Source organism: Lampetra planeri, chromosome 60, assembly GCF_965212315.1.
Source record: "Lampetra planeri chromosome 60, kcLamPlan1.2.h2, whole genome shotgun sequence".
Classification (NCBI taxonomy): domain Eukaryota; kingdom Metazoa; phylum Chordata; class Hyperoartia; order Petromyzontiformes; family Petromyzontidae; genus Lampetra; species Lampetra planeri.
The window spans coordinates 5027666-5055564 of record NC_136166.1 but is presented as its reverse complement, the minus strand read 5'-3'; the positions used below and the strand labels follow the sequence as shown (position 1 = coordinate 5055564).

The following is a 27899-nucleotide window of genomic DNA, read 5'->3' as shown; positions in this document are numbered from 1 at the left end:
ATCAGTGGCGTAGTAACTACATTATCAGTGGCTTAACTACATTATCAGTGGCACAGTAACTACATTATCAGTGGTGTAGTAACTACAATATCAGTGGCATAGTAACTACATTATCAGTGGTATAGTAACTACATTATGAGTGGCATAGTATTGACATTATCAGTGGCGTAGTAACCACATTATCAGTGGCGTAGTGACTACATTATCAGTGGCGTAGTGACTACATTATCAGTAGCGTAGTGAATACATTATCAGTGGCATAGAAACTACTGTACAATATCAGTGGCGTAGTAACTACATTATCAGTGGCGTAGTGACGACATTATCAGTGGTGTAGTAACTACATTATCAGTGGCGTAGTAACTACATTATCAGTGGTGTAGTAACTACATTATCAGTGGCGTAGTAACTACATTATCAGTGGTGTAGTAACTACATTATCAGTGGCGTAGTAACTACATTATCAGTGGTGTAGTAACTACATTATCAGTGGTATAGTAACTACATTATCAGTGGCGTATTCAGTACATTATCAGTGGCTTAGTGACTACATTATCAGTGGTATAGTGACTACATTATCAGTGGCGTAGTAACTACATTATCAGTGGCATAGCAACTACAATATCAGTGGCATTGTAACTACATTATCAGTGGTGTAGTAACTACATTATCTGTGGCGTAGTGACTACATTATCAGTGGCATAGCAACTACAATATCAGTGGCGTAGTAACTACATTATCAATGGCGTAGTGACTACATTATCAGTGGCGTAGTGACTACATTATCAGTGGCATAGCAACTACAATATCAGTGGCGCAGTAACTACATTATCAGTGGTGTAGTGACTACATTATCAGTGGCGTAGTAATTACATTATCAGTGGCGTAGTAACTACATTATCAGTGGCGTAGGAACGACATTATCAGTGGCGTAGTAACTACATGATCAGTGGCGTAGTAACTACATTATCAGTGGCTTAACTACATTATCAGTGGCACAGTAACTACATTATCAGTGGTGTAGTAACTACAATATCAGTGGCATAGTAACTACATTATCAGTGGTATAGTAACTACATTATGAGTGGCATAGTATTGACATTATCAGTGGCGTAGTAACCACATTATCAGTGGCGTAGTGACTACATTATCAGTGGCGTAGTGACTACATTATCAGTAGCGTAGTGAATACATTATCAGTGGCATAGCAACTACTGTACAATATCAGTGGCGTAGTAACTACATTATCAGTGGCGTAGTGACGACATTATCAGTGGTGTAGTAACTACATTATCAGTGGCGTAGTAACTACATTATCAGTGGTGTAGTAACTACATTATCAGTGGCGTAGTAACTACATTATCAGTGGTGTAGTAACTACATTATCAGTGGCGTAGTAACTACATTATCAGTGGTGTAGTAACTACATTATCAGTGGCGTAGTAACTACATTATCAGTGGTGTAGTAACTACATTATCAGTGGTGTAATAACTACATTATCAGTGGCGTAGTAACTACATTATCAGTGGCGTAGTAACTATATTATCAGTGGTGTAGTAACTACATTATCAGTGGCATAGTAACTACATTATCAGTGGCATTGTAACTACATTATCAGTGGTGTAGTAACTACATTATCAGTGGTGTAGTGACTACATTATCAGTGGCGTAGTAATTACATTATCAGTGGCGTAGTAACTACATTATCAGTGGCGTAGGAACGACATTATCAGTGGCGTAGTAACTACATGATCAGTGGCGTAGTAACTACATTATCAATGGCTTAACTACATTATCAGTGGCACAGTAACTACATTATCAGTGGTGTAGTAACTACAATATCAGTGGCATAGTAACTACATTATCAGTGGTATAGTAACTACATTATGAGTGGCATAGTATTGACATTATCAGTGGCGTAGTAACCACATTATCAGTGGCGTAGTGACTACATTATCAGTGGCGGAGTGACTACATTATCAGTAGCGTAGTGAATACATTATCAGTGGCATAGCAACTACTGTACAATATCAGTGGCGTAGTAACTACATTATCAGTGGTGTAGTGACTACATTATCAGTGGCGTAGTAACTACATTATCAGTGGCGTAGTAACTACATTATCAGTGGCGTAGTAACTACATTATCAGTGGCGTAGTAACTACATTATCAGTGGCATAGCAACTACAATATCAGTGGCATTGTAACTACATTATCAGTGGTGTAGTAACTACATTATCTGTGGCGTAGTGACTACATTATCAGTGGCATAGCAACTACAATATCAGTGGCGTAGTAACTACATTATCAATGGCGTAGTGACTACATTATCAGTGGCGTAGTGACTACATTATCAGTGGCATAGCAACTACAATATCAGTGGCGCAGTAACTACATTATCAGTGGTGTAGTGACTACATTATCAGTGGTGTAGTAACTACAATATCAGTGGCATAGTAACTACATTATCAGTGGTATAGTAACTACATTATGAGTGGCATAGTATTGACATTATCAGTGGCGTAGTAACCACATTATCAGTGGCGTAGTGACTACATTATCAGTGGCGTAGTGACTACATTATCAGTAGCGTAGTGAATACATTATCAGTGGCATAGCAACTACTGTACAATATCAGTGGCGTAGTAACTACATTATCAGTGGCGTAGTGACGACATTATCAGTGGTGTAGTAACTACATTATCAGTGGCGTAGTAACTACATTATCAGTGGTGTAGTAACTACATTATCAGTGGCGTAGTAACTACATTATCAGTGGTGTAGTAACTACATTATCAGTGGCGTAGTAACTACATTATCAGTGGTGTAGTAACTACATTATCAGTGGCGTAGTAACTACATTATCAGTGGTGTAGTAACTACATTATCAGTGGTGTAGTAACTACATTATCAGTGGCGTAGTAACTACATTATCAGTGGCGTAGTAACTATATTATCAGTGGTGTAGTAACTACATTATCAGTGGCATAGTAACTACATTATCAGTGGCATTGTAACTACATTATCAGTGGTGTAGTAACTACATTATCTGTGGCGTAGTGACTACATTATCAGTGGCATAGCAACTACAATATCAGTGGCGTAGTAACTACATTATCAATGGCGTAGTGACTACATTATCAGTGGCGTAGTGACTACATTATCAGTGGCATAGCAACTACAATATCAGTGGCGCAGTAACTACATTATCAGTGGTGTAGTGACTACATTATCAGTGGCGTAGTAATTACATTATCAGTGGCGTAGTAACTACATTATCAGTGGCGTAGGAACGACATTATCAGTAGCGTAGTAACTACATGATCAGTGGCGTAGTAACTACATTATCAATGGCCTAACTACATTATCAGTGGCACAGTAACTACATTATCAGTGGTGTAGTAACTACAATATCAGTGGCATAGTAACTACATTATCAGTGGTATAGTAACTACATTATGAGTGGCATAGTATTGACATTATCAGTGGCGTAGTAACCACATTATCAGTGGTGTAGTGACTACATTATCAGTGGCGTAGTGACTACATTATCAGTAGCGTAGTGAATACATTATCAGTGGCATAGCAACTACTGTACAATATCTGTGGCGTAGTAACTACATTATCAGTGGTGTAGTGACTACATTATCAGTGGCGTAGTAACTACATTATCAGTGGCGTAGTAACTACATTATCAGTGGCGTAGTAACTACATTATCAGTGGTGTAGTAACTACATTATCAGTGGCGTAGTAACTACATTATCAGTGGTGTAGTAACTACATTATCAGTGGTGTAGTAACTACATTATCAGTGGCGTAGTAACTACATTATCAGTGGTGTAGTAACTACATTATCAGTGGTGTAGTAACTACATTATCAGTGGCGTAGTAACTACATTATCAGTGGCGTAGTAACTACATTATCAGTGGTGTAGTAACTACATTATCAGTGGCATAGTAACTACATTATTTGTAGTGTAGTAACTACATTATTAGTGGCGTAGTAACTACATTATCAGTGGTGTAGTAACTACATTATCAGTGGCATAGTAACTACATTATTAGTAGTGTAGTAACTACATTATCAGTGGCATAGTAACTACATTATCAGTGGGGTAGTAACGACATTTTCAGTGGCGTAGTAACGACATTATCAGCGGTGTAGTGACAACCTTATCAGTGGTGTAGTGACTACATTGTCAGTGGTGTAGTAACTACATTATGAGTGGCGTAGTAACAACATTATCAGCGGTGTAGTGACTACATTATCAGTGTAGTAACTACATTATCAGTGGCGTAGTAACTACATTATCAGTGACGTAGTAACTACATTATCAGTGGCATTGTAACGACATTATCAGTGGCGTAGTAACTACATTATCAGTGGCGTAGTAACTACATTATCAGTGACGTATTAACTACATTATCAGTGTAGTAACTACATTATCAGTGGCGTAGTAACTACATTATCAGTGGCGTAGTAACTACATTATCAGTGTAGTAACTACATTATCAGTGGCGTAGTAACTACATTATCAGTGGCGTAGTAACTACATTATCAGTGTAGTAACTACATTATCAGTGGCGTAGTAACTACATTATCAGTGGCGTAGTAACGTCATTATCAGTGGCGTAGTGACTACATTATCAGTGGCGTAGCAACTACATTATCAGTGGTGTAGTGACTACATTATCACTGGCGTAGTGATTACATTATCAGTGGCGTAGTGACTACATTATCAGTGGCGTAGCAACTACATTATCAGTGGCGTAGTGACTACATTATCAGTGGCGTAGCAACTACATTATCAGTGGTGTAGTGACTACATTATCACTGGCGTAGTGATTACATTATCAGTGGCGTAGTGACTACATTATCAGTGGCGTAGCAACTACATTATCAGTGGCGTAGTGACTACATTATCAGTGGCGTAGTAACTACATTATCAGTGGTGTAGTGACTACATTATCAGTGGCGTAGTAATTACATTATCAGTGGCGTAGTGACTACATTATCAGTGGCGTAGTAACTACATTATCAGTGACGTATTAACTACATTATCAGTGTAGTAACTACATTATCAGTGGCGTAGTAACTACATTATCAGTGGCGTAGTAACTACATTATCAGTGTAGTAACTACATTATCAGTGGCGTAGTAACTACATTATCAGTGGCGTAGTAACTACATTATCAGTGTAGTAACTACATTATCAGTGGCGTAGTAACTACATTATCAGTGGCGTAGTAACGTCATTATCAGTGGCGTAGTGACTACATTATCAGTGGCGTAGCAACTACATTATCAGTGGTGTAGTGACTACATTATCAGTGGCGTAGCAACTACATTATCAGTGGCGTAGTGATTACATTATCAGTGGCGTAGTGACTACATTATCAGTGGCGTAGCAACTACATTATCAGTGGCGTAGTGACTACATTATCAGTGGCGTAGCAACTACATTATCAGTGGTGTAGTGACTACATTATCACTGGCGTAGTGATTACATTATCAGTGGCGTAGTGACTACATTATCAGTGGCGTAGCAACTACATTATCAGTGGCGTAGTGACTACATTATCAGTGGCGTAGTAACTACATTATCAGTGGTGTAGTGACTACATTATCAGTGGCGTAGTAACTACATTATCAGCTCAGGCTGTGCAAAAATCGGTCTGGTGTGGGCCCCCAATGCTGTTGAAAACAAATCTCACGGTGGTTGTCTGGGGGGGGGCCCAACTTGTAGCTTTGCCCACCAAGGGGGAGGGGGTGGAAGGCACCCCTTACCAGCCCCACGCTCGTTACTCTATTGACTGCAGGGACACGGTGACGCTGCGGCTGATGGATAACGACCCATCCTCCAGGGTGGCTTTTCGTTTGACGATATCACGAGGCACGCACGCGCGGCCGTGAGTCAAATTTCGCCGTAATGCAGAAATCCAATTTCGTTAACCGACGCGTGTCCGCGATTCGTCGATTCGCGTCGACGCGAAATTTCGTGAAACCGAAAAAATATATATGGAACGCTGCGGCCAACACTGGTGCAATGGTTACAACCGAACACTGACGTTGGCCCGACGTTGCACATTTACTGCGCATATAACTTCCACCTAGTCGTACGTTACGTTTATTTTTGTTTAAATGTTACTGTAATTCTTCTAGACGTCCGGTCAGGGCACGGGGGTCAGAAAAGTTACAACGGCAAACACAAAAAAAATTACGACAGGATTGCAAAAATAAAGAAAATGGTCAGCAAGGTCACTCAATACAAATACCTAACATTATTTTATTAATTACATAAGTCCCATTTATCAAGCTTGGGCAAGGCAGCAAAAGACCACACCAAAACACATCCCAGACCACACCACCAAGACAACAACCGCACAGCAACAGCAGCAAGCGGTTGCCCAGTCAATTCGATGGCCGCGTGAACATCGCAATCCTGCCCCCTGCACAGCCAAGGAGACAAACACTGCAGCACGGTCATTCGACAAAACCATCGAAGTGTCCTCACACGGAGGTGGGAGCCCGAAGGGACTGGGTGATGCGTTTGGCAGACTCACGTTTGAAGTTCGGCCGTATTCGCGCATCGTAGCCCGAACTCCGACCCATGAGCTTATCGAGGAAGTCGGACGGAGAGACGTTGTTGTTGTTCACATTCTGCTCCTCCGTGTCCCGAGATGGTGACCGGCTGTCACACGGACCGGGAGAGAGGGACGAGCACAATTGTTAAGTTTTTGAGAACATTGTGTTCCTCTGCGAGCTTTTAAACGGGAGAAAATAAAATAAATAAACAACGCACGTACTACATTTTCATTTAAAGCTTTCGTGACTGCAGGGATTCATAATCTTGGTTCTTTCGGTAAAATCACGTAGGTGAAAATAAAAATAACTAAATCACCACGTTTCGGAGGCAACACAAGCAAGCTTCCGTCATCAGGTGGGACAACCACAGCAAAACAAAATACTGTAGTGGGCAGAGAGCTGTATGTGACAAGCGATTATATAGGGTAAGAGCCAGGGAGGAGGGATGCAAATCTAGAAACAACGTATTTTTCAAGAACTTTTTAGCCGGGCGGTGGTGGCTACACACCTCCGATTAGCACGGTTTGGCTACATACGGTGCGAAAGCTTCCCCCATGCTGTTAGCGAGCACCTGTGAAGGCTGGAAACGGCACACGAGGCACGAGAGGGGTGAGTGTATGGCCACAACACCACGCCCAGCCGCCTTCATCTCCCTCGTGGCGAGGGAGATATTGCTAATGCACGTGGCCGCCTGTAATCTAGCGATGTTGAGTTGGCAATCGAGGGTTAGTGGATCACGGCACAGACGTTGCGAAACTCCCTTCTCACGGGGGCGTCCAGGAGGTGCCATACCCCTGGCTCGCCAGGAGAAGGCGGTTACTACAAAGTGCGAGCTGATATCATCTGTCCCATCTGTATGGGGATAGTGTGTTGCCCCCTTGCTCTCCTTTCTCTAGGTGCTCTGGTTTCCTCCCACGAGTTTACAATACAACTACAATTCGACAAATGTTACTGGTAGGAACCACCTGGTTCCACAAGCCCACAGGGGATTATTGTGTCCGTCCGTCCGTCGTGCATCCAAAAATGGGAGGGGTGGGGCTGGGTGGAGAGAGGAGGGTGGGGATGGGTTGGGTGGGGAGGGACTGGGTGGGGAGGGTGGGGAGAGGCTGGGTGGGGAGGGTTGGGAGGGGCTGGGTGGGGAGGGGAGGGAGGGGTTGGGTGGGGAGAAGAGGGAGGGGCTCGGGTGGGGAGGGGAGGGTGGGGAGGGGCTGGGTGGGGAGGGGTGGGGCTAGTGGGGGTGGGAGGAGTGGGGCTGGGTGGGGGGGTGAGAGGGGTGGGGCTGGGTGGGGAGGGGCTGGTCACCCCGTGGTGCCCTTATAAAACTCAACGTTTAACCTACTCACGCCGGCTTGTGCCCGCCCTCACAGTCGGGCATATTTGCGGAATACACCACGCCGCCGTTGACCCTGGCCATTGACCGAGCAACCCAACGTTCCTACCAGCTCCCTCCGCAGGACAATGTGTTTTTATTTTACCAGGTAATGCCCACTTGAGCTATATGGCTCTTTTTCAAAAACGACCTGGCCAAAAATGATCACCTGACTCAGTGGCGTATATCACGTGGAAATTTATATCAGCCAAATACTCGAAACGCATGTTTCTGAATGTGGATAGAAAAAAACGGAGGACCCGGAGAAAAATCCACGTGACCACGGGGAGAGATACATGCAAACTTCAAATATACAGGCAGTCAGGGGTCTAGATCGAACCCAAGACTTCGTGAATTTGCTGAAAACACCTAAATGTATCAGCACTTCAATGTTTGCGGGGATCGCCGACCGTTGAGTGATGCAGTTGCTACATGCTAAGATTGTAAATGTTGTGGCTTGGCTCTCCAACACACCATGGTGCTGTACTCGTTACGAATAGTCATGTTTTGTTTACGTGACAAAGCTTACGAATTAGCTGTCGGGTGGTGGTGGGTTTAACGACACATTCATATTTACGCGATCTAACCCAAAAAACCTGTATTATGAATGATATTGGTCGCGAAAGCCTTTGTGTTAAACTACATAAAAACTGATTGCTTGTTATTATCACTGTCACAAAAATACTCCTTCTTTGAGAAATGACAAGTCTTACATCGCCTGTAACACAGTGACTCTCTCGCCCGACGAACAAACCCCGCACAGGAGCACAACAGCATCGCTTCTGCGACCGTCTGGAAAGCTCTCCCTTCTGATATTAGGAAGCCACTGGAGCTGTACACGTTTAAATGATCTAGATTGACAAACTCATTTCTTGAGTAATGCTTTGTATTCTAGTTTGTTGTCCTTACATCGCACCTCTGATTAGCAAGGTTGGCTATATACGGTGCGAAAGAAGTTCAACATACATACCAGCAGCTTTTTAAAATTGTAACATTCTCATTGTGAGTTGAGCGATCTAACCACAGTGCATCCTGGCTGGTTAGGATTTTAAATACATAACGATAATAGATTACAGTCCTTTATCAATCCACTGGTTATCCTCGCAACAGCAGCTTTTGGCTAGCCATAGAACAAAGATGGTCACTGCATTGCGCTCTTTCAGATGCGCTGTTGTGGCCGTCTGGAATGCTCTTCCTCTCGACATTAGGAAGTGCACTGGAACTATGCACTTTTAAATCTAGATTTTAAAACTAATTTCTTTAGCGCTGCTTTTTGTGCTTGGTTTGTTGTCCTTCCCCCCTCCCCCGCACCTCCGATGAGCACCGGTGGCTAAGTACGGTGCGAAAGAAGTTCACACGCACATACATACATACATACGTGCCATCGCCCCGCAACGCCCGGGAGACGTCTCGCAGCGAGAGAAGGTGACGATGGCGTGCGATCAAAAAGAAAAATGTTTGCAAGCGGCGACCAAAGCGCGACCTTGCGCTGGTTTGAAATCAAACGCAGGTGGTGTCTTCTGTTGCACGCACACGACACTCAAGCGACTAGTGCGTCGGCAGAACAAAGCATGCGGGCCGATGCCTCAATTCCATTCATCATCCCAGCACGTTTGGTGCTTATATACCCCATTAGCTAAGAAACGCAGTTTTTATCATAGCTTAAATCTGTACCACAATAGGAAGTGTACCATGTATTTTGTGCTTTCAAATGCACGCAGCCATGCCGATGCTGACACTGACACGTACTTGTGTTCAAAGTACCACACGTTTCCAAACTCAACAGACGGGGATATTTGGCAGCCTCCGGCTGGAGTTGTTTCAGTCCCGACATCCCAGCAAATATACCAACGTTGGGGCCAACGTTGGGCCAACGTTGGCATGTGATTGGAACTATTTGACTAACGTTTACTCCAACGGTCCGCGTGTATTGGGGGACATTTCAGCTGCAGCTGTTCAACACGGTAGCAGCGTGGCCTTCACGAGGGCATCATTCTTGGACTCCTATTCTATACACAGGCACTGCCAAAAAGGTGCCAGTAGCCAATCAGAGCGATCTCTCACACTGCTGATAGAGGGGCCAGTAGCCAATCACAGTGATCTCTCACACTGCCTATAGAGGCGCCAGTAGCCAATCACAGTGATCTCTCACACTGCCTATAGAGGCGCCAGTAGCCAATCACAGTGATCTCTCACACTGCCTATAGAGGCACCAGTAGCCAATCACAGTGATCTCTCACACTGCTGATAGAGGTGCCAGTGGCCAATCACAGTGATCTCTCACACTGCCTATAGAGGAGCCAGCAGCCAATCACAGTGATCTCTCACACTGCCTATAGAGGCACCAGTAGCCAATCACAGTGATCTCTCACACTGCCTATAGAGGAGCCAGCAGCCAATCACAGTGATCTCTCACACTGCCTATAGAGGCACGAGTAGCCAATCACAGTGATCTCTCACACTGCCTATAGAGGAGCCAGCAGCCAATCACAGTGATCTCTTACACTGCCTATAGCGGCACGAGTAGCCAATCACAGTGATCTCTCACACTGCCTATAGAGGCACCAGTAGCCAAACACAATAACAAATGCGTGCATTGCCAGATAAAATGTGTACAATTTTAATTTATTTGCAACATTTTAAATGTGCAAATACGCAACACATTCGTCAACAACACTGTGGCCTTGAAAGGAAACGTATGTACAGTCGTAGGCAACGTGTCGGGTAATGGCCAAAGCTAATGTATGTGTCGTAAGTATTCAGGAGGCTTTGACGACAGAGTCGGAGGCACACTTATGTATTAACACCAACTTGTGCACAGTAACGGGTACACACAGCACTTAGAGGGGTATCGTCCCCTTCACTCGTCTAACAGGGAGACGCAACATCTAACCCCACTAACCTACGCCCGAGTCCTCCACTACGGAGCTAGGGGAGGCTACCTATCCCAGCCCTGGTCAAGCTGGGATCCCGGCACCCTGAGTCTCCAGACCGGCTCTTATAAGAACGTCAGTCTGGGCTCTCGGGGCCACGCCACCGGCTTGCCCTGGTCGGCCCTGACAAGGACAGCGAGCCAGGGGAGCTCCGGGGCCTATTCTAGCTGGTCTTCGCTCTTCGCTGGTTTAAGCTGATACTCGACCTCGAGCCCTCCGGCTCACCACCTTTTATAGTACTCGGCCCCCGGGAGGGGCCCGTGGGGGATGCAGGTGCGGACGTCGGTGTGAGCACCTCCTCTGTGTACGGCCCTAACCACGCCCCTTGTGTTTGTTAGCCATCCGTGCCCATACACAATTACACCTCTACATCACCCCCCCCCCCTGTACAGCTCGCAGCCGTCCCCGGCTGCAACAAAATCAGAATAAAGGTGCATCCCTCCCCAAAACCGTGTGTGCCTCGCGTAATTTTAACAAGAACAATGACAACCATAACAACAACAACAACAGGAAACAGGAAGAAAAAAATAACCCGACGCACCCCCCCGAATAAATACCCCATTCCGCAAAACCAACATATATACATGCGCTCCGGACGCCTCCCCCCACCATCTGCAAGGGCCCCCCAACGGCCGACCTCAGAAAAGTCTGCGCGTTTTGGCGCGCGTTCTCGCGGCGGGCCCGTCACAAGGGCCCGTCCCGCCACGCTCAGTGGCGGTTGTTGACGGTCCGGGTGCGAGAGAGTCTGGCTTCGCTGGCGAGTGACCCCCGACCCCCCCGGGAGGGGTTGGCGGTCGTGGACCCGTCACTCCTGTTACACCTGGAGATGGAACAGTCGATGTCAGGTTAGGCGAAAGCAGCGACGTCGGGGAGTCGGCGGACCCCTCACACGTTTGGCCATGCGTGTGTGTGTGCAAACCACGGGGCGGCGCAATGAACGGTTTCAACCTGGAGGGGTGCACGTACCACCGACGCCTCCCCCATTTGACGCGTACACATTGCGGCCGCAAGACTTGTACAACCTCCACGGGCCCCCGCCACGGCCGTACCAACTTTGACGATGTCGCCAGCGGCACCTGGGGACAGTGCAACCATGCCCTGTCCCCCGGTTTCCATTTGAACACATGTACCCGCCCCAGCCTAAGCCTCTCGTTCGCCTTCTGGCGGAGTTCAGAATTTTGCACGGCCGCTTCCCACGCCTCAGATAATTTGCCGATGTTAAATTTAACGTGTTCGGACAATGTAGACTTTGCCTGAGGCGCCGAGAGCTTCAGCTGGGTCGTCACAGGTGGGTTAGCCTCGCGGCCATACATCAAAAAGAAAGGGGAAAATCCGGTGGCCGCATGGGGAGCCATCCTGTAGGCTTGTAACACACCGGCAATGCGAAGGTCCCAATCTGTCTGGGATTCCGATACCTGTTGGGACAGCATGGACGTGATAGTCCGATGCAGCCGTTCCACCATCCCGTCAGTTTGTGGGTGATATGGGGAGGTCCGAATTTTCTCCGTACCCAAGAGGTCGCACACCTCGCGGAGGAGTTTCCCCGAAAAATTCTTACCCTGGTCAGTCAGCAGCCGTTCCGGAGCACCCTTGTCGAGGACATAGCCCTGGACAAAGGCCTCCGCGATGGCTGCTGCCGACTGGTTGGCCAGGGGCCAGGCCATGGGCCATCTCGTGAAGTATTCGACCCCTGTCAATAAATACCTATTTCCCCTGGGTGTAGCGGGAAATGGCCTGAGAATATCCAGAGCAACGAGCTCGTTAATCCGGGAAACCTTTATGGACTGCAGCGGAGGGTTGGACCCCCTTGCTGGTGGCTTCCGCTGCGCACATTGTGTGCACGACCCCAGGAGATCCCGCACGTCCTTTGCCATGCCCGGCCAGAAGAAATCGAGCTGGAGAATGGCAAAGGTCTTGTGAACCCCCAAGTGCAGGAGCCACTCATGCGCAGCCCATACCACCTTACCCCTCAATGCTGCAGGCACCACGAGCCGTTGGCGGCGGGATTTCCCGTCCCAGTGCATTAAAAGCCCCTGGAACAACCCCCACGAGACAACGTTCGCCATCCCCTGACCAACCCCCCCGGTGCGACGGCGCAGAGCGAGGAGGGAGGTGTCCTCCATTTGGAGGCGTCCCCACTCCGCAACCGACAACCCCAGCAACGAATCCCTCCCTTCTTGCTCGATAGGACCCGAAGCTGAAGGTGCATCGGCGGCGGCCACGAGGACCAAATCGGTGGTCACGTTCGGGGGCCTACAACGCCCCGAACCCAAGAGGCAAGCGCACTCCGAAGTGGGTGGCAACCGCGACAGGGCGTCAGCGTTCGTGTGGCGGACGCCCTTACGATATGTGGTGACAAAGTCGTAGTCTTGGAGAATCTCCAACCATCGAGACAACTGCCCCGATGGTTGTTGAACCCGCAGGGCGTACTGCAGAGCCGCATGATCTGTACGGACGGTGAAACGTCGACCGTACAGATACGGGCGGTACTGCTGAACGAAATAAACAATTGCCAATAATTCCCGACGGGTAACGCAGTACCGTTGTTCCGCCGGAGACAGTACCCGACTACCGTAAGCCACCACATGCTCTACGCCACCAATGAGCTGGGACAGCACGCCCCCAATGCCCGTGTTACTTGCGTCTGTATCGAGCAAGAAGGGTTGTGAGAAATCGGGGTAATTCAAAGGCGGAGCCCCCACCAGGGCATTCCGGAGGGCGCGAAAAGCAGCCTCCTCCTCCGGCCCCCAATGAAACCTGACTCCCTTGGACGTCAAGGCATGCAATGGTTTCGCAATCGTAGCGAAGTCAGCCACAAACCGTCGGTAGTACGACGCGAACCCAATGAAACTCCTGACCTCTCCCACCGAGGTGGGAGTCGGCCAGGAGCTGACGCATTCCGTTTTGGCGGGATCAGTGGATATCCCCGAGCGTCCAACAATATGACCCAAATACCGCACCGATTCGCGGAGCAAATGGCACTTCTGCGGTTTAAATTTCAAATTGGCAGCCCGCATTTTGAGAAAAACAGCACGCAACCTCTGGAGGTGTTCATCGAATGATTTGCTAAAGACGATGACATCGTCCAAGTAAATTAAACACAAATCCCATTGCAAGCCCGCCAAGACCAGTTCCATTAACCGCTGAAAAGTTGCTGGCGCAGAATGTAAGCCCATCGGCAAGCGGTTAAATTGGAAGAGGCCTTGCGGTGTATGGAAAGCAGTCTTAGGTTTGGATTCGTCATCCAGAGGAAGCTGCCAGAATCCAGAAAGTAAATCCAGGGTGGAAAAGAATCGCGCCCCCGCCAAGGCATCGAGCGACTCATCCATTCGAGGAAGCGGGTACGCATCTGCCACAGAAATTTTGTTCAATCGCCGAAAGTCGACACAAAACCGCAGTGAGCCGTCGTGTTTTTTCACCAAAACGATCGGCGCGCCCCACGGGCTGTTGGAAGGGGAAATGATATCGGCGGCTAGCATGTCATCAACGGCCGATTTGACATGATCCTTTTCGGCGGGACTCAACCGAAAGGGATTTTGGCGGATTGGCGCGCTGTCACCCGTGTCAATATGGTGTCGCAGCAATTTAGTACAACCAATATCAAATTTGTGTTGACTAAAAACGTCGGCAAATTCTTTCAGGAGAACTCGCAGCTGCGCACGCTGCGAGTCGGACAGGTCCACTGATCCCGCGCAAAGCGCATCCAGCCATCCGTCATCACAGTCCGAATGCGGTCGCGACGGAGGATCAGTGCTTACCTGACCCACGAGTGGTTCCTCATAGGGTGCCGGCGTTGCGTGTGCAAGCACGGTCCCTTCAGGAACCACGGCCGTTCGCGATCCTACATTAAGGACTGCAATGAAGGGGTCCCCATCCCCTTTCACCATGGTCCATTGACCCCGGCCCGAGATGGTCCCAACAAGACCCCCCGATCCGCAACCCCCTCAGCAAACGGCCGACGCAACCTAAGAGGGACGAGCATCTGAGCCCCCGGGGGTACGCGCACAGTTTTTGCCACAAGCGCCTGCACGGTCGCAAACGCCCGACGCTCCGTGGCGGGGGAAGACAAAAATGTAACACGTCGGCCCGACGGGAGCTCGATGCACCCCTGGTCGATCAAGATACGAATGGGCATTTTGGCCAAGAAATCCGTCCCCAACAGGCACGGAACCGCCAGTGAGGAGGAAACCAAAACAGGCCCGGATAATTTAATGTCTCCAATGCAAATTTTAGCGCGGATTTGCCCAATGATGCCCAGCGAGCCCCCGTTAGCAGCATAGCATGGCACGTCAACGGGGAGCAAGGGACGACTTTGAACGGGAAGGATGTTATAAATCAAATCAGATATAATGGTCGCCGATGCTCCTGTGTCAATTAAAATCCGCACCTCTACCCCATCAATATGACCGACCACGACCGACGATCCCGCCGACGCTGCAACGACACGATGGGCGAGCTCCGACCACTGACCCGGTTGGAGCGCTCGCCGCATTTCAGAACAATCCGACGCAACGGCCGTCAATTTGCGAGCCCTGTTCGTTTCAGCGCATGAGTGTGTGTCGGATGTGTGCATGGGCCAAACGTGTGAGGTGCCACGACTCGCCGTATTTCTCTGCTGGAGCTTGGGTGGAGACGGCGCGGCGTCCTGACGAGGTGTCGCCCCGCGCTGACGGGGAGCCCGGCATCCTGAAGCAACGTGGCCTTGAAGGCCACAGTTGTAGCAGCATGTGAGCGCCCCAGATGGCCTGGGCTGCTCCTGGCGGCTCGGTCTGTTCCGAGCCTGTGGTCCCGCAGATCTCCATTCCTCCCGCCGCTCCACCCCGCAGACCTCCACCGATGGAAGGGCGGGAGCCGCCATGACATGGCCGGCCACCCCCTTGGCAGCCTTGCAACGCAGGGACCGCAAGCCCCCGTGGATGTGGCGTGCGACCAGCAGGGAAGACATCTCCGTGTCGTCCTGAGCCAAGACGGCGATGTCCAGCTCATCCGCGAGTATCAACAACTTTTCCGCCACCATAGCGTCCACCCCCTCCTCGTCCATCCGCGGAAAAGCTGCCTTCGCCAGGGCCAGGAGAGCCGTCCGGAAAGCCAGAGGCGATTCGGTGGCGCCCCGCTGGCGATCGTGAAACAGCTGCCTGCAGTCCGAAGGCGGGCCGTAGACAGCGGACAGCAGCTGCAGCGCCAAGTGCAGCGTGGCGCGCTTTTCTTTAGGCGCCGAGGTGAGGGTAGCCAGGGCATCGTTGTCCAGCATCACTGGCAGCGCGCGTAGTGCTTCGGCGTCCGTCCAGTTCGCCATCTCCTGATGAGCAATGAACCGTCTTTTGAAGCCGCCCCAGTCCCCGTCCGCGCCCACGAATTCTTTGAGAGGCGGCAGTCGCTGCTGTAATGCGACGTCCGTGGCTGCGGATCGCGCTCCGTCGTTCCCAGCAGACGTTACAGTGTGGGCGGGCTGCGAGCATGGCATCGCCGGTCGCTCCGTTGTTGACGCGCTGGCCGGTGTTGATGATGTCACGGCTTGTGCTTGGCCCTCAGCAGTCACCTGACGCGGGCCAGCCCCGCCCTCTGCTCCCACGGTAGTGATGGTGGGAAATTTAACCGCGAGCCGCGTCAGGGTAGCGGAAAATGTCGCCACGCGTTGGCTGCCGTCGCCGTCCCGCGCAGCCCCTCCAGCCCCCAGCCGCGTGATCTCCTCCAACGTGGCGGCCGCAGCGTAGAGCAGCTCCGCCAGGCGGGAGTGAGCCAGCCGAAGTCCCTCGGCCGATGCATCCCCCCCTTCCTGTCGTAGCAGCGCGGGTGTAATCGGCCCCGGCTGCTCCGATCCGACCTCGGCCATCTCTGGTGCCGATTCGGCCGAGGTGTCCTCCATCTCCGACTCCCTGGTACGTGTCGTCCCTCGTGTGTCCATCGTTGAACGTTCACTTCTGACCCCAGATGTAGTAAGTATTCAGGAGGCTTTGACGACGGAGTCGGAGGCACACTTATTTATTAACACCAACTTGTGCACAGTAACGGGTACACACAGCACTTAGAGGGGTATCGTCACCTTCACTCATCTAACAGGGAGACGCAACATCTAACCCCACTAACCTACGCCCGAGTCCTCCACTACAGAGCTAGGGGAGGCTACCTATCCCAGCCCTGGTCAAGCTGGGATCCCGGCACCCTGAGTCTCCAGACTGGCTCTTATAAGAACGTCAGTCTGGGCTCTCGGGGCCACGCCACCGGCTTGCCCTGGTCGGCCCTGACAAGGACAGCGAGCCAGGGGAGCTCCGGGGCCTATTCTAGCTGGTCTTCGCTCTTCGCTGGTTTAAGCTAATACTCGACCTCGAGCCCTCCGGCTCACCATCTATTATAGTACTCGGCCCCCAGGAGGGGCCCGTGGGGGATGCAGGTGCGGACGTCGGTGTGAGCACCTCCTCTGTGTACGGCCCTAACCACGCCCCTTGTGTTTGTTAGCCATCCGTGCCCATACACAATTACACCTCTACATATGTGTTGTTGCCTGGAACGTCACCTATTGTTTATTTTACTTTGAAGGCTACCATGTTATTGACGAATGTGTTGAGTTTTGTTGTTGTTATTGTTTGTGCACCACTGCCAACGCAGCAGCAGCATCACCTTAATAATTGGTTTAAGGTAAATCAATGTGCGATTATAAATTACTCTTTTCTTTTGAGTCTTTTTCATCACGGAACGCTTCACAAACGTTCGTGCCATTCCTGCGCAAGGGAGCCATGCTAATCTTCTGATTATAAATTACTCTTAATAGGAAAATCTAAATATAGCTAGACAACAACAAGCACGTGTGTGCATAAATACCCTTACATATTTCACACTGCTAATCGAAATGCGACCTGGATCTTCATCTGGCCACATACCAAAGCTTGTATGGTCAGTCCAAAATTACCTGGGTCGGTCCCATTTATCCGATCCAACGTCTGGACAGCAATCCCAATTCTAAACCTTCCCCGGCCGCGTGTCCCTCCTCGACCGCTCGTACCCTGTTGTTACATTTGGCAGTCGACACAAACACAAACGCACGAGGCAGCGAAGCTACGTCCCAACAGATAGCATGCGGAGGCGTCTGCAACGCGGCTGACAGAGCGTCTCTTCGCGTTGTCACGACGCTGTGGGTGGGTTTTGACATTTCATCATGAAGACAGGCTGAATTATTCGAGAAGAAATGGAAGCTGCTATTTCATTTTTTTTTACTGCTATTATTATTGTTTTGCCAACAAACAAATGCAATCCGATTGAGTACAATAGAACCCCTCTTAATGACCACCCCTGTTAAGAACTAATCACTTAACGATGGGTCTCGATCGCGCCCAGTGTGTAGTGTATAGTGTAGTGTATAGTAGTGTATAGTAGTGGTGTACAGTAGTGTATGATAGTGTAGTGTATAGTAGTGTAGTGTATAGTAGTGTAGTGTATTGTAGTGTAGTGTATAGTAGTGTAGTGTATTGTAGTGTTGTGTATAGTAGTGTCGGGTATGGTAGTATAGTCGTGTATAGTATTGTCGTGTATAGTAGTGTAGTATATAGTAGTGTAATGCCTCCATAGAGCCCAATGTGTTCGCTTATCAATCCATTCCCCTGTTAACAACAGGATTTTGTAGGTACAGTAAATATGAATTGATGCATTGATTAACCATCTTTTTTATAGTATGTGTTTATAATGTTATTAGTAACTTTATGTATTAATATCCATTGTTTAAATATTATAAAGTACGTTTTGTGGGTGACAAGCGGTAACTTTCGATGCTATGGGAACGAATTAAGCCTGTAACGTTTATTTATATACTCGCTTAACGAGCAAATCACTTAACGGTTTCGTGGAACCAATTATCGTTGAGAGAGGGTTATACTCTAATCAGGGTCGCCGATCTGTGTGGGAAGGAATGGGTTTAGAATCAGAATCTTTATCAAGACATGGGAAAATCTGATGAGCTATTAAGCTCTTTTTCACAGATGTCCAGCCGGGTCACGGGGTCAGAACGTTACACCAACAAACAATACAAAAAACACGATCGGAGTGCAACGTGCAGGAAAGCGAAGCAAGTCACTAAATATAAATACATAAAAGACATAAGTACAAATTGAACGAGTACATCAATACCTGCCAAAATAAAAACATTCCGAGACCACACCAAAGCAACAACAAACAGTCCCTCAATAAAATTGCACGTCAAAATTGACACCCCACACACTGTGTACACATCCCACGCACACTGTTCACACGTATGTCTGTACGGTGAACTTCTTTCGTACCGTACGTAGGGAGGTACGAGGTAAGGACAACAGACCAAATCCAAAAAGCAGTTCTAAAGAAATTAGTTTTCAATCTAGATTATTTAAAAGTGCGTAGCTCCAGTGGCTTCTTAATGTCGGAAGAGCGTTCCAGACGGCCGCAGAAGCGCATCTGAAAGAGCGCGATGCGGTGACCGCCGTCTTTGTTCGATGGCTGAGCCAAAATCTTCTGCGAGGATAACCGGAGTTCGTGTGATGATGCTTTATAGAATACTGCAGAGCTAGAGCAAATCTTGGCTTGTCTCTGGTTCCCCATTACGAGTCCGAGTCGTTCTTTCTCTACGACTTCGAATCAATACTATGCCGCACATTACAAGTAAACAGTTTACGTCCACATTACAATGTCGTGCCCAAGCCCATGTGACTTGGTGCATAGTCAACACGATGTCTCCCATGCTCGTCCCCTGATCCACGTAATCCCCTTCCTTCTCAGTGGGACGCCAAAAATACCGCACAAATATACAACCTGCTGGCTGGCAGACACCTGTATACCGTATTTGTCTTCTTGATAATTATATGACAGTAGAATTATGGGAAGGGGGGGGGGGGGAACCTGCCAAAAAAATACAAATGAGAAAAAAACATTTCCCGTTTGACAGTCGGCAATTCGCTACGATTTGTCCCACCGGGTTTGTCCGCGAGCCAGAGGCATCGAACATCAGCAGCGACGTGATGTGTCACTTCTCCTGACTTGTTTCCCTACGTGTGAGTGCCTGGAAGCGGGCAGGGCAGGGCATCATCGGGGCGTGAAATGAAAACGCAGATGCCAATGATCGACCCGTCAACATTGCGAGCCATAACCTCATACGGCACTGCCGGTACGACCCACAATAGCAGCACGGCGCTATGTGCTAGACCTGGCCACCACAAATGATAGCCCAGCGAGAAGCGGCTTATCACGTGGACATTTAGAGCAGCCAAACACTGATGTTGTATGTAAATGTGGAGAGAAAAACCGGAGGACACGGCGATAAATCCACGCGACCGTGGGGGCAGAGAGAAAGAGAAACACGCAAACTCCAAATATACAGCAGGCTTCAGGGTCAAGATCAAACCCACGACCTCCTGCATACCAGGCGAGGTATTTAACATCTCACCACTGTGGCACCTGGTGAGTCATTATTGGTGGGTCACAGGGAGTTTTCAGCACTTTCCTTTGCACGAATACGTCCGTGCGCACCTTCCCCGAATGCGTCAGATTACGGCGTGATGACATTTTTTTGTCATGATGATATATTTGGAGTCTGCGTGTCTCTCTCTCATCATCATCACGGTGGCTAGGAGATGTTAACTACCTCGCCTTGTAAGCAGGAGGTCGTGCGTTCGATCCCGACCCTGACGCCTGCTGTATATTTGGAGTTTGCGTGCCTCTCTCTCTCAATGGTGAGATGTTAACTACCTCGCCTGGTATGCAGGAGGCCGTGGGTTCGATCCCGACCCTGACGCCTGCTGTATATTTGGAGTTTGCGTCTCTCTCTCTCCGTGGTCGGGTGAATTTTCCTCCAGGTCCTCCGGTCTGTCCCTCCAGATTTTTGAATCAACACGTTTCGAGTTTTTTTGCCTGCCATCAATTTCCACGCGATGATGAATAAGCCACTCGGTCGAGCTATCATTTGTGATGGCCAGGTCACTTCTGAAAAGAGCTACGTAGCTCAGTGGGCCTTACCTGGTAAAATGTAAAAAAGTTTAGTTTAGTTTTCTACGCCGCCGCGTAACCAGGATGCCCCATTCGCTCGCCTCGGTCTACAACGTAATAAAACACCACGGCTTTAACTGCCGTGACAACAAAAACACACGCGCACGGACAATATGCAATGCAGAGTGGGTATTAAACAGTGTGCTTTTGAACACGTATGCTTTCGCGACCAATATTATCCATAAGAGTTTTGATGGGTTAGATCGCGTAAATATAAATGTGTTGTTTTGCTTACGTGACAAACCTTCCTGATTGGCTGTGTCGTGCGGCGGCGAGTTTAACGACCCCCCAAAAAAAAACCCTATCATGAAGTGTGCTTTTTGTCATTCTCGGTTTCAGCAGACATGATCACCACAGCAATCCGTACCATCTCGCTCAAACGACCAAGGACAGAAGCCGTCATCTCTACCAGCGGGCGGGCATCACTGCAGGGATTGCCGCATTCTCAGGGACACTCTCCAGCCTCCCGCGCCCTCCCTCCAACCCACTCCTCACCTCTGCTTGGTGCATTCTCCAAAGCAAAGCCCCCCCCCCCCAATCATCGCCATAAACCCCTGGCTTTCTCACTCTCTCTCTCTCGCTCACTCCCTCCCTCCTTCCCTCTCTCTCTCCTTTTTCAGATCAGAGGAAACAAGAAGATGCTCGGTGTAGTCGGCACTTTGCTTCAATCATAATTTTTTTTTGGTTTTTTAATGATTTGCTTTGTGTAACCCCCCCCTTTTTAAATGAATGATTTCACAATATATTTCACACTCTGCTCTCCTTACCCCTTCCCTCTCTCTCTACCCCCTCTCTCTACCCCTCCCCCCCCCCCCTCTAACACTGCCTCCTCACTTCCAACGCAGCCTCCCCAGAACCTCACCCCCTGCACCCGATGTCACCCCAGTCCACTACGCTGCCCTCGGCCGCATCGAAAGCCGCCGCCCACTGCTCCTTTCGCCTGCGCGGTCGTCTTTTCCGCTACACGTACCAACAAACCCTCCTGCCCGCCAGCACCCATCAAGAAGGCGACACACTCCTCGGAATGGGAGGCTGCCCCGGATTAAAACACTGATCTTACGTGTGAACAAAACGCGCGGGCAAGTTCGAGAACGCGTTCAAAATCCCCGAGGTCGGGTGGCACACTCTGCCGCACGCTTGCTTCTCAAGGGGCCGTCCATAAATGACGTCACGCGATTTTGGACGATTTTTGCCCCCCTTCCCCCCCCCCTCGTCACACGGCGTCACAAAAAGTCAGAACCCCCCCCCCCCTCAAATATGACGTCACAAAACTCTGCCCCCCCCCCCCCAAAACCATATTTCCATTTTGAAAATAAAACATGCTTCAAATCGCTTTAAACAATTGTCATTGTAGTGCGTATTTAATGTGGCGCTGCACTCTGATGTAGGAGAAAACATTTATTAAAAAGTCTATTTAATTAAGTAGAAAAGTGTCTATTTGTTTAAAGTTGCGCATTTTGATGTGACGTCACATTTCTCCCCCCCCCCCCTCGTCACACATCGTCACAAATGTCTGACCCCCCCCCAGGTGCGTGACGTCATGTATGGACGGCCTCTTTGGCCTCTGTCATGTTTAGGAATCAAGAAGCCATTACACGTTTCGAAGGAGCAGAGCCACTGCACCAAATTCAACGAGGGGAGAAAAAAAATCTGTTAACGCTGAAACGAAAAGTGAAAATACAACAATCTCGTGGCTATAATTTCGTGACAAGAAACTTCAGCCACGTACTAGTTCCTCTCATCTCTGTTACTAAACAATTAGATTACCCAGCAATCATGGACCGTTAGGACCAACGTTGCAGGACAATGTTGTTACATAGTTTCCATCCACGTGCCAACATTTGCCCAACGTCATTGGACGTTTACTGGGCAATCAGTGGTAGCATTAAAAGGAGTGTCCCAGGAACAAAATATTTCAAATATGAAATAGGTTTACAGGAGAAATTATAGCAAAACATAGTGCCTGTAATTAGCCGGAGTGCCCGTATGAACATCTCGCAGACCAATTAATTTAATTCAGCTTGTCATTATTTAAATCAGTTGCTCAGCAGTGCCAGTGGTAGTGTAGTGCTAAGCGGGATGCTGCTACGAACCGGGCCAACCGAGTTCGATTCACGCTCACAGGCCACCGATATCAATGACAATTATATGAACCGGTCCTGGGCCTCCCCGTAGGTCGACTCGGCCTCAAATTAGTACCTGGTGAAGTGTGTAAACATGGAGACAAAAGAGACAAAGGAGGCCGGGCATGGTTGCTAGCGACCCACCACCTCGTGTGCCGTTCCGGCTTTCGTAGGTGCTACTCGCTTACAGCACTTGCCCCTGCAGTCTATTAGAGGCTACACGGGGGATCTTTGTTTCAGTGCCGTCAGCCAGACATCTTTATTTGGAACTCGGAAACAGATTATCCTGGGTGCTTCCTGAGCCAGCTCGCTCCCTTCAACATCACCAGCACTCCGAACAGTAAAGTTTGCAGATTACTGGGTTAATCCGCTTTGAAAACACAAACTGACGGTGCGTGAACCAACAGAGTACGGGAAGCCCGCTGTGTAACTCTATGGGATTATTTGATTTTCTTTAAACAGCCACCTGTAATAAAAATATATGATACTTTTTGCACCTCTTCTTTTCGGGGGCAACACGTTAATGTTGCCTCGAGGGATTATTCCAGGTGAAGCGTTTGAATAAATAAAGCGGAGGCGTTGTAGCTTATATTCTTTGGGTCTTTCGGTAAAGTCACGTAGATAGGTTCAAAGAAATTAACAAAAAATAACAAACAACTACGACGATTCGATCGCAACATAAGCTAATGTCTTCAGGAAGACGACCACGTCGTAGTTTTGGGTTATTTTTTGTTATTTTCTTTGAACCTATCTACGTCACTTTACCGAAAGACCCAATAATATAAAAACAACAGCACATTCTACAGACCGCTTCAGTTCTGCAGAAATCGCTTATTGCTGACATTCAAACAAAAACACAAAAAAACTACGACGTTTCGATCGCAACACAAGCGTTCGTCATCACGAAGACGAACGCTTGTGTTGCGATCGAAACGTCGGAGTTTTTTTTTTATTTTTTGTTATTTTATTTAAACCTATCTACGTGACTTTACCGAAAGACCCAAATAATATGAATTCCTGCAGTCGCGAAAGCTTTAAGCGTTGCGGTTTATTTATTTTTTAGTTTCGGCAGCCCCGGCGATTTCCGTGGGATGCAGTCGGCAGAGTAGACCCAGCACTCGTATCGCACGCGCTCCGAATTTCCCTCTCGATGACGAATTGTTGGACGTTATCAAATTTTTGTTGTTGTTACAGCAATCTTGCGGGAGATATAGCATGAAAAAGTATAAAATAATCAACCGATGGGAGAACAATTCTCATTTCACTTCCACATCACGTGGCATACAGTGGCTCACAAACTTTTTTTTTTACTATAAAGTGTTTTTTTTATTTCAACAGATAAAGTCGACAGTGAGCTACTGTATAGCTATTTTTCAGAAGCGACCTGGCCACAAGTGATAGCTCAACGACGTGGCTTATCATGTGGAAATGTATAGCAGCCAAACACTCTAAACGTGTGATGTTGATTCTGAATGTGGAGGGGAGGACCCGGAGAAAAATCCTTGTGACCACGGGGAGAGAGAGAGAGACACGCAAACTCCAAATATACAGCAGCAGGCATCAGAGTTAGGATCGAACCCACGACCTCCTGTATACCAGGCGATGTAGTTAACATCTTATAGCCACTGTGGTGGACCACGACCAACCCATCAACTGTTTGTCGTGGACCAGTTTACAAACAAAAATACCAAGATGGTTAAATTAACACGCAGGCTCTCGCCACACAACGTTTCGATTCAAAAATAGGTTTTTGGGTCGGATCGCCGTGTGAGTTAACTGTGTGTCGTACACTCTCCTCCACCCGACCACAGCCAATTCATGAAGTCGCCACGTGATGAACAAACGTGCCGATGTCATTACCGGTGTACCGAAGCAGCGATGCATTGGCGGCGTTAAATCGTTCACATCCAACGGTTTGCGCTGGCACGCTTACTGGGTAGCTGAGTGCCGATTATCACGGTTCGGCCTACATACGGTGCGAACGAAGTTCAACGTACGGTCACACTCCCCATGCCCCCATTTACGTCTCCCCCGTTTTACGTCGTTTTCGCAAAAAATACAATGTCACGTTGTTATTGTTATTATGAACACCGCTACACGAGGAGCGTCGCCTCATCTCCCCCACACACTCACGATACCTACAACAACAAAATTCAAGAACTACTCAACGATGGCAGCTATACAAAAATAACAAGTAAACCCGTAAAAACAAAGTTTTTCACTATAAATCCTTTATATGCGTGGCGGCTAGAGTCCTCTCGTCCTCTGGCTTGAGATGGCTGCCACCTATGGGTCAGATGATTGTCTGCCACCATTAAGCAATTGGTAATTAAATATTTAATTTGTTTTCCCTAAACAGTGTAAAATTTTGGATTTTTTTTTCACGAAAATTAATTGTCACACACAACGAGTCTGTGTGGAAAATGTCAGCTCGATTGGATCACGGGAAGTGGGTTAAAACACGAGCGAAAGATTTGCACGGTCCTAAGCAAGCAAGCGAACTTAATATAAAGGATTAAAAAATATATTCGCCTGTGGAGGACGCGGGGATCGATCCCGCGACCTTTGGCATGGGAAGCGAGGGCGCTACCAACTGCGCTACTCCGCCACGGCCTGTGGAGGGGTTACGCTCTGGGCTCTTACACTCTGACGTTCAGCCAAAGCCATGAATGAGTTCTATTTGAATATATGTAAAATATTTTTTTTTTGCCTAAAAATCGTAAAATTTTGAGAATTTTTTTTCACGAACAATAATTGTCTGGCACAACGAGTCTGTGTGGAAAATGTGAGCGCGATTGGATCACGGGAAGTGGGTTAAAAAACGACCGAAAGATTTGCACGGTCCTAAGCAAGCAAGCAAGCACGCAAGCAAGCAAGCAAGCACGCAAGCAAGCACGCAAGCAAGCAAGCAAGCACGCAAGCAAGCAAGCGAACTTAATATAAAGGATTTAAAAAGAGACCCCACCAACAGCCTCGTCATTAAAACCAACAAAATCATTTCCGATTCAACCGCATTATTTGATCAAACCAAACAGTTCTCTTTGAAACCTTCTGCAGCCAGGCCACCAAGATTATATGGCTTGCCAAAGATACATAAAGAAGATACACCTCTTCGTCTCATTGTCTCTACTATCAACTCCCCCACCTATAAATTGGCTCGTTTTTTGTCTGAAATCCTACGGCCTTTCACTGGAAAAACCACCTCTGCGGTACTAAACTCTACTGACCTGGTATCGACAATCAAGGGAATTTCCCTGTCCCCAGACGACCTGCTTGTCAGTTTTGATGTGGTTTCCTTATTCACCAAAGTTCCTGTACCTGACACCATCGCAATCATTGAAGACTTGGTTCATAAAAGACTGGATACTGGGGTACCCCCCCTGGTGAGACACTGCTTAACCAACACATACTTCACCTGGAATGGAACTTTCTACAAACAAACTGAGGGCACCCCAATGGCTCCCCCCTATCTCCGGTTGTAGCCAACGTTTTCATGGAGAAATTTGAGACTGACGCCATACAGACTGCCACTCTACGCCCGACCTTATGGAAGAGGTACGTAGATGACACTTTTGTCATCTGGCCACATCGCCAGCCTGCTCTAGACCAATTTCTCGACCACATCAATTCCATACACCCAGCCATCAGATTCACGATGGAAGTCGAAAAAGATGGCAATCTACCCTTTTTGGATGTCCTAATTAAAAGGAGACCTGATGGTTCAATGAGCCACTCTGTCTACAGGAAAGCCACCCATACAGATGCTTACCTAAAACCGGATTCCCACCATCATCGATCCCAGAAGAATTCCCTCATCAAGATTCTATACCATAGAGCCCAATGCATCTCCGACCAGGAACACATTGCCAGTGAACTCAAACACGTACGCCAAGCTCTTAAGGCTAATGGTTACTCAGACTACACAATCCGCAAAGCCATCACTCCTACCATCAAGAAGGATCCTGTTGAGGAGCCTTTCAAAACCATCGCCTTACCCTACATTGCTGGGCTCACAAAAAAAAAGATCTCCAAAATCCTGATAAAACACAAGATCCAGGTCCGATTCAACACAGTACATAAAATCCGTGATCTGGTCCCGTCTGTAAAAGATGTGGTTCCAGGCATACAGTACCCTGGCGTCTACAAACTAAGTTGCCTCTGTGGTAGCAGTTACATTGGAGAAACCAAACGACATGTCTCTGACCGCATCCGTGAACATAAAGCAGACTTGAAACACGGTAGGACAAACACCTCAGCCGTGGCAGATCACTGTTACAATTCAGTGGGCTCACATGATATTGACTTCTCCAAGACAGAGGTTCTCTGCAAGCCATCTGGCTACCATGAAAGATTCATTCATGAGGCGATCCACATATACAAACACAGAGACAATTTCAACCGAGAAGATGGATTCTGGCTCAGCAATCATTGGAAGGACGTAATAAACCATTTCGGATCTTAACTGATTGTGTTCACGTTTACAGTGACTTTCATACCGCAGTCCACTCACTGGCATTGACTGTGTATCTTGTATTCTCCGCAGGGAATGGATTCCTTGCTCCGCTGCAAGCCTCCTACCACCACTCTCCCATTGACATATTTCGTTGCTTCCTCTCAGTATCTTTCACGCGACGGTCAATGGTATAGTGTATAGCGGATTGTACAATAATAAATAGTATAAAATTGTAATGTTTAAGACAATGTATAAAGTAATATATAGTATCGTAATTGTATAGTGAATATACAGCAGTGTGATATACAGTAGGGTGGGTAGAATAATACATAGTGTAATATTACAATGTACAAGGTATAGGGTGGTGTATAGTAATACAGTATATAATTTAATGTTGGGTTTGTCTATGGCAGTATATATCAGGGGGTA

At 48.0% G+C, this 27899-nt stretch overlaps 1 protein-coding gene across 1 annotated transcript in view; it reads right to left on the bottom strand.

Annotated features, from left to right (window-relative positions):
• The window catches only part of LOC144736311 (glycine receptor subunit alphaZ1-like), a 174056-nt gene that overhangs the window by 73243 nt on the left and 72914 nt on the right, over window positions 1–27899 (bottom strand). Inside the window, exon 3 of the mRNA XM_078618959.1 lies at window positions 6566–6693. Within this exon, the coding sequence (XP_078475085.1) occupies window positions 6566–6693 (128 nt within the window). The remainder of the gene's footprint in view (window positions 1–6565; window positions 6694–27899) is intronic.